Source organism: Talpa europaea (assembly GCF_964194135.1).
Source record: "Talpa europaea genome assembly, chromosome: 9".
Classification (NCBI taxonomy): domain Eukaryota; kingdom Metazoa; phylum Chordata; class Mammalia; order Eulipotyphla; family Talpidae; genus Talpa; species Talpa europaea.
This window is the reverse complement of record NC_140076.1, coordinates 94583017-94599819: the sequence shown is the minus strand read 5'-3', so window position 1 is coordinate 94599819 and position 16803 is coordinate 94583017. Positions and strand designations below refer to the sequence as shown.

The 16803-nt window shown below is 34.3% G+C and overlaps 1 protein-coding gene across 2 annotated transcripts in view; it reads right to left on the bottom strand.

Annotated features, from left to right (window-relative positions):
- Window positions 1-436: 436 nt before the first annotated feature.
- BTBD8 (BTB domain containing 8) overlaps window positions 437-16803 on the bottom strand; it is a gene marked incomplete at both ends in the record, with an annotated part of 77322 nt that continues 60955 nt past the window's right edge. For both annotated transcript variants that reach the window (XM_084242664.1, XM_084242663.1), the window contains 7 exons: window positions 437-906; window positions 2148-4472; window positions 6066-6205; window positions 6622-6709; window positions 7898-8636; window positions 13698-13759; window positions 16161-16290. In XM_084242664.1, the coding sequence (XP_084098790.1) occupies window positions 437-906; window positions 2148-4472; window positions 6066-6205; window positions 6622-6709; window positions 7898-8636; window positions 13698-13759; window positions 16161-16290 (3954 nt within the window). The remainder of the gene's footprint in view (window positions 907-2147; window positions 4473-6065; window positions 6206-6621; window positions 6710-7897; window positions 8637-13697; window positions 13760-16160; window positions 16291-16803) is intronic.

Genomic DNA, 16803 nt, shown 5'->3' with positions numbered 1-16803 from the left:
TGAATGTTACTCACAGATAAACTCTACATAAAGCACACAAGCACGATACTTTTTTATTGTTGAATTACCAATTTACCATATGCAGAGCAAAAAAGTAAAGGGACCGATCTGTTTGTGCATTCACATTGTAAATTCTTGAATGATGAACAAGTGAACAAAAGATCAGTTAGGAAAGGAAAATTGAAGCAAGGTTTTCCTTACACCTCTTCTAATTTCTCTAATAATTATAGAAACATGCTCAAAATTTTTAAACATTTGTTTTCTACAGGTGAGATCATGTTAACTAATGAAGTAAGTTTACCTCCATAGATTGGAAAGACTCCTTCAATATTAAGGACAATCTCTGGCTAATGTAATTGTTATTTGCATATAATATAAACATAAACAAAAAGTGGGGGGAAGGCATAGTTTAAAATTTTCTAAAATGTTAATACTCTTAATGCTGAGTTTCGAGTTCCAGAATTGTCCATTCCCCTTGGGGTGAACAATCTTCAGAGGAAAAACTAGCCATTGTGATGCTTGCGGAGGAATTATCAAGTGGAGATGTTAGTTCACTCCATCTGGTCAAAGTGTCAACATGTGCTTTACCCTGAGGTTTTGAGCTGTCGCGTGCTAAAAGTAGCGTCTGATTGATTAGATACTGTGCTAAATTTAAGTCTTCAGGAACAGAATTTGTAATATTTAAGTTTGAATCCTGTTCAGAGAGCAGTTGCTTTAATAGCGTCCAATCTTGTTTTGCAAAGTGCTGATCGTCTTCACAATCCATGTCCATAACATGTGTTTCTGATTCCATTTTCTGCTCAAATGCTTCTATTACATCCATCTCATATATTGGAGAAAGGGTTTTTGAAGGTCGATGGTCATACATGTAGGTTTGTGCCAGTGAGTCACAATCATCTATGTCTCCTGAAATAATTCATAATACTACACAATGTAAAAATTGCACGTGTTGGCACCCCTCAGAGTTTTGTAGAACAATAGTAATACAATATTTCAGTTATAGTTTAAAAAAAACACATAGAATGGGAAAAATAATATTTATACAAAATCGATGAGATCTCTGAGGCATTTTTTTGTATCTTAAAAAAACTTAAGCGTAATGTTTAGCAGCAAAATCAACACAGGCAACTAACAATTCTATATAATTGAATTTGAAAATTTGTGATACAGAAAACAACAGAAATTATTTGAACATGAACATAGAATGTGCACATATATCTAATTCACTACAAGAGAAACTTAAAGAGAAAAAAAAGAACATGGTTATTTGATGGTGACTTTTAAATTAAGTCAGTTCCAAAACGGGAATAAATACATTTATTCTAAAGGCTTATTTTTATATTGCACATGCAAAGGAGGATGCAAGCAAGGACAAAAAAAAAGTACAACTTTAAAGAGCTCCCTATTCTTGCCCAACCAGTCCTTTCCTTAGTTCTGATATATGATGGCTACTCAGTCAGCTACTATTGCATATTTTAATGTGGTCATTAGTTCAAATTACTATAATAAAGAAGACAAACACACAAAACAATTGGACAGAAGGTCATCTAAACATATGAAATAAGCCTGGACTTTTTTTTTTCATATATTGTCAATGCTTCTAGATATAATCTCTTTTAGGAAATTTATCTTTTTTAATTGAAAATTTTAGAATAGAATTACAGTGATTCGGAAAGTCTCAATCTCTGTAAAATGTGTATACATTGTAATAATTAATCTAGCTAAAATAGTTCAGTGCTTTTAGTTAATATTACTATAGTTATTGCACAGCCCTCTTAAATATATGCTAGCATAGTCCATAAGTCATATGCAATGTGTAACAAAATTTCTAATAGCCAATAATTCCTATGTTAAATCAGACATAAATAACTAAATAATAGTAAACTAAATTTTTCTTTCATGTAAAATCTCTTAGTGGATTAGCCAAAAATTTTACTAGATATTAATTCTTCACTAGGATTTTCAGTGAACAACAAAGAATAACTAGCTAATTTTCATCATTATTAAGACATTGATATTTTCATTTAAAATTTGAATCCTTTGTTTATCCTTTCTAACTAAAATATAACATTCAGGGCTACATACAACTTTAAAATTCTATAAATTCATTTTCTTATGGATTTAGCATTTCTATTTCTGTACATTACCTGCAGATAAAGCAATATTAGCTTTTTCGGTAGCTGTGGAATGGCTCTCTTTCACTTGACCTTCCTGAGGCAGAACTTGACTCCGACAGGAGTCCAGAGACTTTGAAGAGTTGTTCTTTGGTATGTCAGAATTGGGGTCTCTGTGATGAAGCGCCAAATGACATGGTCTTTCTTGAGACTTTATATCATTATCGGAGAGTTTGCTGCGTTGCTGAAAGTCATTATCCATTTCACTTCCGCTGTTTACTTTTTTGTCTTCTGGTAGAAACTGTCTGTCTCCTTTGGACAGGATATCTAGCGTGTTCTTTGTTTCTGTAGCTGAAGTACTCTGCTTATCTTTTCTTGAAGTGTCAATGTTACCCAGACTCAAGAGTGATCTTTCATTTTTATATACACTATTGCCTTTATCTTGTTTATGTTCTAAGGTACTACCTTCACTTCCTTGTGAGTATCTGGAATAGCAGGTCCTTCCACGTTGCTCGTGGAAAATGCCATCAAAAACATCAGAAGGTGAAAGACAATCTATAGAAGGCCGAATTGGAGTGTGGACTTCTCCTTCATCAGATCCTAGCTCCTCACACTCATCTACTGAAAGTAAAACTGACCTTTTAAATTTTTTAGTTGCAGAAAATTCACGACTTTCATTTTCAGCTGCATCTTCAAAAGCTAAATTAATTATTCCTTGAAACTGCTGAGGAGCTGGGTGAGATGCAGAGAAATGCTCTGTGACATTTTCAGCTTCAGACCTTTCATCTTCTGTTTCATCTGCTGAGGAAGAAACTTGATCTATTTCCTGAGCAAAATGGACACTCCCTCGTGGAATATTTTCTTTATCCCTAGGGTGGACTATTGTAGATCGAGACCAAATTTCTGGTTTTTTTCTAGGAACATCATCATCGCTTGTCGAATTAACTTGGAAAACATCACCACTGCTTTGCTTTTTCATTTTGACTTCAATTCTCAAATTACTATCATATATTTTTAATTCTTCAGGAGTACTGGTGTCACTGCTACTTCTTCCAAGAAAGTCATGGCATAGCATTGTGCCACACTTAGAAATACCTCTGTCATTGGACCCATCATCATCCTGAGATCCTCCAGCATCATAGTCTTCAGATCGGGGCTTTATGTCATCAGAGGATGTGGTAGCACTGCCAGTGTCAGACTCTGGACTCTCTCTCTGGTGCAGAACACTGGTGCTCAAATTCCAGTGACTCATGAATGGCGCTTCTGGAGTGTTGTGGTTCTCTGGAGTTTCTGTTGTTTCCATCTCCTTAGGAGAATTTTTTCCTGCTATCTGTTCCAAAAAACACTTGGAGGATGTATCTGAGTCTGCTGTCATATGTTTGTCTTCCTTCATAACAGAGTCATCAGACAACTCACTAGGAATTTTGTGTTTTTCTAAATGAATTACAGTTTTTCTGTCATTGTGCACAGAATTTAACACAGTGTTTGTCCTTTCAGGAGCATACGGTAAAACATCTTTCACACATTTAATACTTGATGTTTTAATTGTATCTTCCCTCCCTACTTGCTTTTCCCTAGCTGAAATTGAATGGATTTGCCCTGCATCTGTTGAATCTAAATCATAATGTTGATTAGAGTTCAAGGAGTTTTCATTTGGATTTAAAACTATAGATTTTAGGGCAGTGGAGCTATAAAATTTTGAATCTACATTATCACGCCCATCAGCATGTGCTTTAGCTGTGTTGCAATTATCTGTTTCTTTGTGACTGGAAATTTTTGGTTTACTTTTATTTGAACCAATATGTTTTGCTTCCAGTTCATCTTTCATTGCTTTATCCAGATTTGACATATTTTGACATTCAAATACCAATTTCTCTTTTTCGTGATTGTTTAATGGCTTTTGTGGTTTAGGTTTACATGATGACTGCAAGGCTTCTGTACCACTGATTTTGGATGTGAAATTAATTAGAGGTTCAAGAGGCTTCTGTTCCAAAATATTACCCTTATTATTATTATCACATAGATCTTGAAGCATACTTTTTTGGACAACAGATGTTTCATTTTTTAAAGGTCTTTGAGAAGAAGCCTGAGTCTTCATTATAACCTGTCCAGGAGACATCCTCTGTTTTGAATCTTTATTATTCAAAGTGTCACCTTTCTTAGACTGATTTAGATTTTTAGGCATTGTAACTATTTTTGCATTAACCTTAGGCAAAGTTGTGTTTCCTTGCTTAACAATTTTTCTCTTGGGTATTTGTTTATCTGTAGTTGTACTGTGGTCCAACTTTGTCACATTTTCATCAGACAGTCTTGAAGAGACTGAAGATTTTACTGAATTGGGTGACTCTCCTTGGGATCCTAAGATAAGAAAATTCAAAAATAAAATAGATATACCTTCCAATTCATGACTGAAACTCAATAGTTGTTTTTAAGTTACTTCAGAAGAAGTAAGATTAAATAATGAGATGGTAATATAACTAGGATCATATGGACAATCACAAATTAGGAGTTAACGACATAATAAAAGAAAAAAAATTTCTGTTATAAATATAAAGGGGCTTTCCTAGAATCTTAGTAAAATTTATAGATATATCTTCTTCAAGTCAAAAGTGTTGATCTTGGGGCCTCCCTGGTGGCACAAGGGGTTAAGCACTGCACTATGAGGCAATCCACGGCCTCTGCAGCACGAGTTCAATCCCAGGCCGGCCAGGGAGCAACCCACATGGCGCAGCAGACCTCTCCTGACTCGCCCGGTGCTCTCCTCAGCAGTGTACTTCGGTCAATCTGCTTGCTCTGTTTCCCACTCTGTCTCTGGTGAATCCTCTCACCCCCTGCATCTCTGGCCTGTACTCCAGCTCTTGTATGCATAAATAAATAAATCTTTAGAAAAAAAAGTGTTGATCTTTATGTTAGAATTGGATCGCATAAATATATGGGCATGGAAAAGTCTGACTAGATTCTTGTACCAAAAGAGCAGGAAGGCAGTAAGAGTTTTCCATTGAAGTCTTTTTTTGGGGCTGGGGTGGGGGACTGTTCCATATAGCTGAGGAAGAAAATCAAGTTAAATACAATAGAAATGTTGACATTGTTATAGGTTTTTTACTCAAACATGAACAAAATAAATTTATTTCTTACAACCAGATCATTATTATTACAGTTCATTAGAATTAACTTAGATATAGAGAGTAAACTAGAATTGGTGGCTGGAGGAAAAGAGGATTAATTTTGAAAAGTCATTTGTTTACACCAGTTAAAGTCCTACAGATAATACTTTAAGCATTCAAATCTGTCAGAATTATCAATATTTTAAAACGTTTAATTCTTAGCTATTGCTAGAACATGAATTTTTCTCTGCCTTATTTTTTTACTCAGTAATAATTCATCTTTCAACTCAAAATTTATAATTTTGAGAATCTTATAAGCTATTCCTATGTGAATGCTTACTGAATAAAGCAATAAATCACTACATCCTTTGTTTTAATTTATAAAATCAGTTATTATATTAGTAAATAAAGCAATATAATCAGTAATATTTTCTTTCTTAGAACATGGAAAAACAACAGGCAGCGCACAGGTTACCAAGGGAAAATTCTTCCTCCCTACATATTTCAGCTCTCCAGTCTATCATTACTTTCCAAATGGCTCTTTGTTCTAATTTTACAGATAGAAACTTTGAAGTAACAGAGGCATATTATATAAGAAGACCAGAAATGTAGATACATTAATGACATCTTAATAATTTCTCTCACAGAAGAAAATAAAAATCAAAACCATTCCCCAGAATACCAAACTACTTGCCTGAAAAGTAAAAGTATAAAACTTTATTCATCTCTATAGTATGAAACAAAATATGTAATTATTGAAACCAGTTATACTTTGCTTATGTGCAGTTAACATTTCAAGTGAGACTTCTGTTTATTCAACTTAAACAAGGTACTCTCTCAGCCTTACCTTGAGTTTTAGCAAGACTAGAAGGGCCATTTTTCATTCTCTGCTGGGTGGTAGCAAATCCAGTGCTAGTTCCTCTTTTCTTTAAAATTGCTTGTGGTGCTGAATCACTACATCCTTTATTAGTGACCTTCTTTAGCACACTAAGAAAAATGATGTGCAATCACTGTTACTTCAAGGATCCAAAATGTGGACTTTTAAAAGACTCATACATGAAATATATTTTTCCCTCAAAGAAATAAAAATGTATCTCTTTTGTGAAAATAGAAAAACTATCCTTTCATAGGTCTTCGAGTTTACCAAACTGTATGCTCAAGTATGACAAAGCAAGTGATAATCAAGTTCCACAAGTGCAATTAAGTATTCCACTATTATTTTCTATTAATCATCATTACACTTAAACAAAGTAACTTCTTTTAATAAATAAAGTTTCAAAATATCACTGGTAAATACATTAAATTTTATAACCAAAGAAGAAAAAATATTTATCTAGACATTAGTATAAAGTTACCTATCAGAAAAAACTAATACATAGGTAACACAATGACTGAAGACTTACCTGTTATTTATATTATTTTCTTGTTCATGAATGCTTTTTTTATTGGAAGTTCCATTGGTAAGTTTTGAAACAGGTCTAGATTTTACTGCTGTAAATAAAAGATAAGTGGGTCAGGTGAGAGAACACTAAATATGCAACAAAGATGTATAAATTCAGATACTATGAACAAAATGTTAACATGGGAAGAATTGTGTTTTCTCTTAGCTGGCATGAATATATGTAAATAAATATTTCTTGGCATTTGAAAATAAATAAAAGTCCAAAACAGGGAGGAAGAGCACAGGGGACTGTGGTGATGGTGCTTGGGTGAACTGGTGGGGGAAGTTTTATGGGGACAACACCCGAGGGAAAAAAAGAAGAAGAAAAGCAAACATTGTTTAAAAATGAACAATGTAAAATATATATAATAAATTTTAAAAAATAAAATAAAATGGAAACCAATTAATAAAGGCCACAGTGTGTAAAAAAAAAAATAGTTACCATTAAACATCCATAGAGCTTTGGAAAAAAATAAAATTAGATCACTCCACATGTTCATTGCATCACTATTCACAGTAGTCAAGATGTAGAACAATCCAAGTGCCTGAGGAGAGCTGAATGGATAAAGATGATGTGATATTCACACATAATAGAATACTACTCAGCCATTAAAAAGATGAAATCTTGCCATTTGCAACAACATAGACTGAACTTGAGAGGATTATGTTACGTGAAATAACTTAGAAGGAGAAAGAAAAATACTACATGATTTAACTCATTTGTGGAATATAAAGAAAAAAAGGGGGGCCTCCTTGGTGCTCTAGGGGTTAAGCCTCAGTTAACCCACTGCTAAGGCCCGGGTTTGATTCCTGCCCAGGAAGTTAACTCCTGTCTTGCTCACTGCTCCCCTTAGCAATGTATTTCAGTAGATCTGCAGTTCTATACCTCACTCTGTCTCTGGTGAGTCCTTTTACTCTCTCACCTTTAGCCTACACCCCAATTCTTCTGTGCAAAAAAAAAAAAAAAAAATTAAAGAAAGGAAAAAAGGCAAGTGAACAAATGAAACAAAAACAAACTCTTAGACTATGACAACGGAATGGTGGTTACCAGAGGGGAAGGAGGGGTAGGGAATAGGTAAGAGGGGGATGATAGGTTGGTGGTGCATGATGACTGACATTTGGTGGTAGGTGTTGGTGTGATATATACAGTTGCTGAGGTGAGAAATTTTACATCTGAAGCCTATATAGTGTGGTAAAAAAAAATTACCTCAATAAAAAAAAAGTGTATTAAAACCTACCTACAGTGGAAGTTTTGATAGTTTCACCATTGTTTTTTACTATCTGTCTTGGAGATTCATAAAGGGACTGTTTATGACCAGAAGGCTTCTCTTCTCCTATTGATCCATTTTTGGGGGGCTCATCCAGACATTCAGTGGAAATCAATAATTCCATACTTGAGTTGGTAGATCTGCTGGAGGGACCTGTGATGCTGTTGCATGGAGAATCTTTTCCTGTCACTTTCCTCAAAGGCTTTGCTTTGGCTTGAACATTTAAGTTTCCAGCAAGTATCTTGGGTCTGGCACCTGTAATGTGCCCTTCCTGATTTCTCACTCCTTTTCCATTTAATGAATTTTTCTGTCCATTTGCTGCTGTTGCTGTTGCTGCTGTTGCTGCTGCTGCTGATGATGATCTTTCCACAGCTTGTCTAGGTGACACATTTGCTGACTTTGTATTATCACTGTTTTCTGTTTTAGATTTTATTATAGCTTTGGGCTTTCCAGAAACAGTTTTCACCCCAGTTTTTGATTCTTTTGTAAACTTAGATGCTATTTTTGTACCATCTTTTTCTTTTAAATCATCATGCTTCAAAGTTTTATTTATAGTATTTCTATTGGTACTTGATGTATGTCCTGATGCTCCTAGTCCATCGGATTTCATCTTTTGATTAGTAGAGGGATATCTCCAACACTCTTTCTTGTTATTTCCTCTTGAAGATGTGCTTTTTATAAGACCAGAGTCAGAATGTTGTCTCCTTTGCTGCAAAGGATAAAAAAGTGCTTCGTAATTTGACTTAAGTTTTTGACATATAATACTTTCACATTTCAATAAGCAAGTTTTCCAAAGAGGAAAAACTGTAGTCCATGTTATGATTCAGAATCACTCAATATTTGAATTATTTTTGATCATTTTTGATCAAGATTTTGAATATGCTATTGACCACCTTACCTTAATCAAATCTGAAATGTAGCGTAAGAAAGTGAAAGGCAGTATTATTTACAAAGGCAAGGTTTTTAAGTTTAGTTATGGTAGAGGTTAATACCCACAGAAGTAAGGATGCCTTTGGTGAATGACAATAACAACCAATGTTTTTTGAGAGTCCACTCCCAGGTTTTGTGTAAAACCCTTTCTATAAATCATCTCACTGAAACCTCATAACAATCCTATGTGTTAGCCCATTGTTACCTCTATTTCTTAAATAAGAAACTGGGAAAGCAGATATGTGATTTACCCAACCAAGGGTCACATGTTGATACGGATAGAACTAGGACCTGAGATCATGCTTTACTACTTTAAGAAGACAGTCAACTATATGATACAATTTGAGAGTCATTATAAGGATTTTCACCAAAAATTCTTTCTTCACTTAAATCCCAGAAATTTTACCACTAGAGATTTAATCCTGTGTGGTAAGAAGTGCTTACTTCTGCGATTTCTCATTTAAGAAAAAACAAAAGTTCGTTGAGAATCACAACACAAAGTTTGGTTTTAGGAAGAAACAAGACAGCAATGCAGTATTGGTTGTCTAGAGCAAGCGGAGAAAAGGGGAACTAAATAGGTGGAATAGGTAAAAAGGGAGAAATAGAAGGGCACTGAAGACAAATGCACAACCTTCATCATTTTGTCTAGAACCAACCTTGACATGAAAAGGAACAACAAAATTTTAAAAAATGATAGAAATTTTAGAACAAAAATTTAAGATGATTATATTGCAAGTCTTTAGGTAAATAAGACCACCCCGCCTGTTCCCCTTTGGAAAGCTGTGAAATTATAGCGGTGAGAAGCAGAGACTGCTGTCTTCATCTTTGTGCTGCCTACCACTGCAGCCATCACATACTGGGTACTCAAAAAAATGTGTCAAACGTTGCTAAACTTGGGCTTATATACTATTCAAGATCTAGTTACATCTAAAAATACAAAGTTTCTAGTTACATTAAAATTATGTCTAAGATTAAAAAAATGCATATTCACATATACATACATGTATATATACATAATAAATAATCTGGCAATGGTTAGGGGGAAACAAAGTAATGTAATAAAGGAATCATCAGATTATTGCCTTAGCTTTGCCTAACTGATTTAGGATATTTAAGAAGTCATTAACATCTCTTGTGTCTCTGATTATACATGTTTAGAGGGTGCAGACCTGCCTTATCAGTGCAATGTTCTAGGATTCTATGTCACATTTACAAAGTTCTAATAGGCGTGGTCCTCATTTTTTTGTAGTCTGGATTAAACCTTAGGTCAAAAAATAACTTTTCTCTACTTTAATACCGATAACTAGTTATATTTCTTTCCTCTTTTTTTTTGTGTGTGTGTGTATGGGACCCTCGCCGGCGGCCGGGGAACGAACCGGTGCTGCAGAGGCTGCGGGCAGCCTCGCAGCCCAGCGCTCAACCACTGCACCACCAGGGGAGGCTCATAACTAGTTATATTTCTGATTTTAGACTTCTCACCTTGAAACTGGTCTGACTTAATTTACTTTATCCCTCTATCTTTGAATCTATTTTAAAGTATTATGTGATGGGTAAGAGCTATATAGTATATGGAATAAATATATTCCTTTAGAAATTCACATGAACATAGTAGAGCATGACGAATATTCAATGTATATGCATTCCTAGGCAGTCTCTGAGTACCTCTGCAGAGTTTATATCCTTCTTATATACAAATGGCCAACAGGAATGGTTACCATGTGACAGGGGCCAGGGCTGATGTTGGAAAACAGATGGTGAAAAGTGCCATCTGTGATAGTAACAGATAGTTAATAGCAAATAGTAAAAAAAAAATAATAATAGTTAATAATAAATAATTGTGACCTCGGGCAGATGGCGAAAGGCACCAGCTTGTCAACTGTGGTCATAACAAGTGTCAAAATCAGCCATTAACGATACTGAACTTCCTGCAAAGACTACATCCAGGAAGAATGTGAGTGGCCTCCATAGGAGTACATGCCCAGTAAACATGTAATGGCTTCACCGGAGGCGCCAGGATGCTCATGGCATGCATTGAGTATATTTTAGGAGAACACACAAAAATTTGGGACTAATGGGCCTCCCTGGTGGCACAAGGGATTAAGTCGCAGCACTCTGAAGCTATCTGTAGCCACTGCCACACGAGTTTGATACCCAGCCAGGGAGCTAACCCACATGGCACAGCAGACCTCTCCTGTCTCACCTGCTGCTCCCCTCAGCAGTGTATTTCAGTCAATCCTCCTGTTTTGCTCCCTACTCTGTCTCTGGTGAATCCTCTCCCCCCCCCCCACACCTCTGGCCTACACCCCAGCTCTTGTATTCATAAATAAATAAATCTTTTAAAAAAATTGGGGACTAAGTTGGCACAGAAGGAAGAATCTGATTGAGTTGCCTTGACCCTTCCTCACAGCAAGTGAATTCCAGGAAGGTGGAACAAGAGGTGGTGTACCTGCAGGGAGACTGCAAGGAGAGAAAACACAAAGGCAACAATAGCACTCTATGAGGAGATTCCTGTCTAGATTGCTCTCCCTGGAGCTCTGTCCTCCAGTTTTTTTGTTTCTAATAAAAATAAAGCCACAGTGCTTCTGCTCCATTCGGTGTCTCAAGGTATTGCATTCTTGAGTGAGATACTCAAGAGCCCACTAGGCTGGGCTGGTATCAACCACATGTTATTGACAAAAATGAAGAAAAAGAGATAATCACCTAAAACATTAGATACCCTTTCAGTTCTAGTACTATTCCTTATAAAATATACACATGTAATAGAAAAATTTAAACATAATCAAAAGAAGACTGAAGAGTACAGTGTCCCATATACCTATCACCCAGCTTTAATAATGATTAGCCCTTGGCATTTTGTTTCATATATAACTACCTCTATTTTTATTTTGTAGCAAATCCCAGACATCATCTAAATTTTATCCATATTTCAGTACCAACCCAATGAAACCTTTCTCTAAGTCTAATCTCATTAACTTTCTCCCACCTCCAAAAGATCTAATCTCTTTGGACACACCTTTATTTGTTCACATTTATTTAGCACTTACTACATAACAGATAATTGCACATAAATTATTTCTTTCAATTTTCACAGTAATCCTACTAGTTTTTTTTTTTTTATTCCATTTTACAGAGAAGCAAACAAGCCTCATAGATGCTACAGATAATAATGTAGAGTCAAGATTTGAACTCTTCTGATTCTGTGTTTAGCTCCCATTTCAGTACACTACTGTCCTTCTTAGGAAAGCGTATCGCCCTGTTTCCGTCCCACTGTGGTTAACAGTAACAGTTAACAGTCTGAAACTCAGGAGGACAAGAAAGAGCAATGAGACTGTTCCATTTTGCTGCAAGGAAGGAGGAAAAGCCTGGTTAAAAAAAGATAGCAGAATTGAAGAAAGCAAGGCAGATAGGCTAATTTCTGGGGGCCTTAAAAAACACATGGGAGACAATAGGGAACTAGGACATAGCAAAATATGCCCTAAGATATAATCTCCTAGTGCATGTTGTGTGGAACTAAGTAATATACTTAAAAGGGTGAAGGGGGAGTCTAGTGGTGTTGCACGGTTATAAAATTAAAGGAAATGTTGAGTAAAACAATTCAAAAGTGTTCTTTACTGCAGTGTTTCTCAGAACTTTTATAAGGTGCTCACGTGCACCATTAGTCTCTAAGGGAAGCTACTGTGTACAAAGATTCGCAAATGTAGCGACAATAGATATTCTTAGTTGGAAAATATGATAGCACTGGTATTTTGTGGAACACACTTTGGGAAGTAGTACGAGAAAGTTTCCTAGCAAGATGCTCCAGTGTCCTATAGTTTCTCACCCAAGACATTTGGAGCTTGATCTCTGGCTCAAGCCATGAGAGCTCTCTGTTGTGGCTCGGAGTTGTATGATTTCCTATTTACTGGCAGAGAAGAAAAGACTCCCGATTCCGATCTGTAAGGGCAATATGTTCTTTGCATTCCAAACCAAAACTCTCAATGTGTGTCTCTGTATGACTGCATTGCATGTACTAGTTAGAATAATTTTATACTTCAAATACATATTTGATTAGGTAGCGATATGTAAGTTAGCTTGGCACACTAACCATCATTAGCCAGGACTATAATTTATAGTTCATGTTATAACTAATTATCAAAGTAACCTTTGTGCATATGTGTACTGTATATGCATGGTAAAAAACAAATAACATTTACTACTTTAACCATTCTCAAGTGGGTAGTATAGTTAACAACATGTACCTTGTTGCGCACCAGATCTTTAAAACTTTTTCATCTTACAAAACTGAAACTCCATAACCACTGAGCAACCATTTCTCTCTGGCAAACTTATTCTACTTACTAAGAGTTCAACTACTTTAGATATATCTTAAGTACATCAGGTAACTTCTAAAGCAAAACACAACTGTACTCTTGAAGATAGTTGCCTTTTTGTACCAAAAATATATTACATGAATTAAAATCATAGTATAGAGAAAACTGGGACAACCAAAATCTTCCTCTATAAGAAGTAGGTTAATTTAAAAATTAGACACTGAATGAGGTCTAGAATTCTAGACAATTTCTCACCTACTGGAATAGCTCCAATATATTAACTGCCAAAAAAGGTTTTCAAGGAAATAAAAATGATGGACAATAGTTCACTTCTATGCCTGTTAGATATAAAACTCTTATCATTAAAAAATTATAAAATGTTCACTTGATTACAAAAATACTCAAAATTATCTCCATTAAGAAATAGTTTTAATCAATGAAAGAATAGATTTTTAAAAATTATTCTGAAATAAAAAAAATTTATTTGGTATCTTTTTTGCACTGAGACCTATAAAATTTTAAAAGTTTACCTGAGAGCTACTGAATATGGGCTTTTTGCCAAGTCTTCGATCATCACCTTTGTCAAATGCAGCTGCAGAAAGAAACAGCAATTTAATTTTATAGGAGACACCTATTATTACCATCAAAGTAGACAGAAAATAGTATGGAAGCAACAACAATTACGATTTGATAGAAAATATTTTTAAAAAGCTGAACCAATTTGGTTTAGATCAATGTAGTTAAACAATTCCCCATTATATTTTAAACTTTTTAAAATAAGAACCTAATTTTCAAACTTTTTTTGGCCCCTATAGACTTTATGTTCTTAAAATTTGTAAATAAGAAGTGTGTATCTCAATTTTTAAAAAAACTCAGAATTTTCTCAAGCTGTGAAATTTTATAGATAATTGGTTTCAATCAGTATTCCAAATTTCAAAAATTTACAGGTCGTACCAAATATAATACTTATGAACTATTAAATACGAAAAAATGTTTATCTTAAGAAATATAAGGGTACTCTGTTGAAATTAACTATAGGTATTTTCTGGCTTAGCAGGTAAATCATGAGGAAGGAAGGAAGAGAAATAAGAGTCTCTGAAAATAAAACAAGAAACAATCATTTAAGCCACATTATTCTTTTTAGAATTAAATAAAAATTTATTTTACAAATTAGACTTACATGGGAATTATTAGAGAATTCATGTCTATGTTTTTCAAATAAGAATTGAATGACATCAGGTAAATATATAGTAATAATGGTAGGAGAGCTATAAATATAGTTTATAGCTGACATATTTCTTCCCTTTAAAAGGTAAGAGCCTCTAAAATAAAAGAAATAACGTATAATCTCCCAAAAATTGATTTTTATTAAAATGGCTGATGAAAATACAATAAATTATCTGTAACTGTACCATGCATCTTCTACTATGTCTGTTTTATCGAATTTGTACTATAAGGTAAGTAGGATACTAGAAATGGCATTATATAGACTGACTTGTAGAACAACAACAGAAAGACATTAATACAAAAATTTCCCCAAAGGTTAGTAACTCAACTAGAACATAAGAAATGTTATTACAAAAGACAACCTAGAATCACTCCTTTATCTGGGGTTTCCCAATGCAGTAATTATGTACAAATTGGGATTCATTATAATTCAACATATTTATGATAAAAAAAATATTATACTGACGTAGTATAGAAGGTTAGAAAGTTCTTTTTGACAATAGTTGGATTACTAGTAACATTCTGTTCTGGTTATGTGTGTACGTAGATGTATTCACATGTATTTTTAATTAGCACTTTGAAGAATTAAGATAAACAACGTTGCTTGAGGCCCAACTTTACTATGAAATTCTCTAAGATAGAGAAAAACAAAGTTTACTACCAAGCAAAAGAGAGGTGAAGATACCCACTCATGAAATGCAGGTCTAATCTTACTTCTTTAGTGCATAGATTTTTGTAGTAAAAGCTGTCATCTAAAAATCAGGACAGAGATAGTCACAAGGAAAAAAAATTTCAATTTCTAAGGCTTTTTTCATGTTTTTTATTATCTTGCTGGAATTTCTTTGAAAAGTGCTTTTTAGAGCACATCTAGCCACACTGTCATGTTATGCTCATAATGCAAGGCAGAGTAGATCATATTCTGACTGAATCATTAAAGAATTTAATATACCAATTCACCACCAGTAATCTAATATATCACATATGTCTTCCACGTTGCATAGTACAAAAACGAAATATAGTCTCAACTTAAAATGTTTTTGAAAAGTATACTTTGCTGAATCTGTCAGCATTATTTCCTAAGGCACCTGCTTTAACCCAAAAATAGTCATGAAGCCATTTTTAGTTCCACACCCTCAAAATTTTATTTTAATGATTTTAAACCAAACATACATTTTGAGCAATCTACATCTTTTATTGAATGCTAATGCTTCAAACGGTGCCTATTAAATGTCAGAGACCACTGTGTGGCTCCTGAGGGATACTCCGCAATAGCACACACCATCTCACTGAATCAATCAATTGTGAAATAAAGCCATCTAATCTGGGCAAAACCACAAGAAAGGATATCTTACGCAAAAGATGGAAAAGCTTTATGGCAAACTATATTTTAAAAGGGAGAGAAAGTATGTTTGTTCATTTGTTCTATGTGGATTGTATTTTTCTATACTTCTACATTTCTTTAGAAGAAAGCTTTTAAGCAAATTTGTCTGAAACATTGTTGCTAATATGGAGTAGGATTAAAAATTCATGTGAATATATATGCATGTATATGTACATATATATAAAGGAAATGAACTTCATTTTCTCTGTAGAGCAAAAAAGCATGATTTATTAAAACTGCCTAAACATACTATCACTAGTTTCAATTAGCAAGCTGTTATTGAATAGAAACAAACATTAATCCTATCACATATTAGAATCCCCTTAAATTATCTCTGGTCACAAAGATCATAATGTAAGAATAAAAAATCTTCAGGTTAACATACCTGCTTGGATTTTTTGTTGATCATCTGTGCTCATCAGCTTCCAGCTTTCTGTGTGACGAACAGCATAGAAAGACTGAACCAGGAAGACCCACAGCTTATCACGCAGAGCCTGGATCTTGCACGTAAAACCCTGTGTTCAAGCAACAAATCAGCAGCTGGTGAGAGCCACATTGTCATAGCAACCAGTCATTATTCCTTTCCGAATCTACTTACTCCTAAGCTAGATCAATGATGTCATCACTTAGATTTTTAAGATCGTCAGGCACATGTTATTTATGAAGGCTTATCCTTCAACAACAGGATTTTATAGTGAACATGAAACTAAACCTTATCGTTTCAACCAAACATTATTTTAAACCATCAACGGCTTTTACATGAATACCTTACACAGCCTTTTCAAATCAACTATGACATTACAAGGTCAAATACTTTATACAATAGTAAAATTTTTTACTATTGTATAAAGTATTTTATCGTTCTTGTTAAGCAAATATGTAAATAAATTGCAATTAACTTATTAAATGTCATTGATTAACTGCATTTAAAAATAAGTAATTTTTAAATTTTGCTTTTCCCCAGGCAATCCGATTTTAATATTTTTTTCTGAAGACAAAAAAAAATTAAGAATATATAATAAAAATGA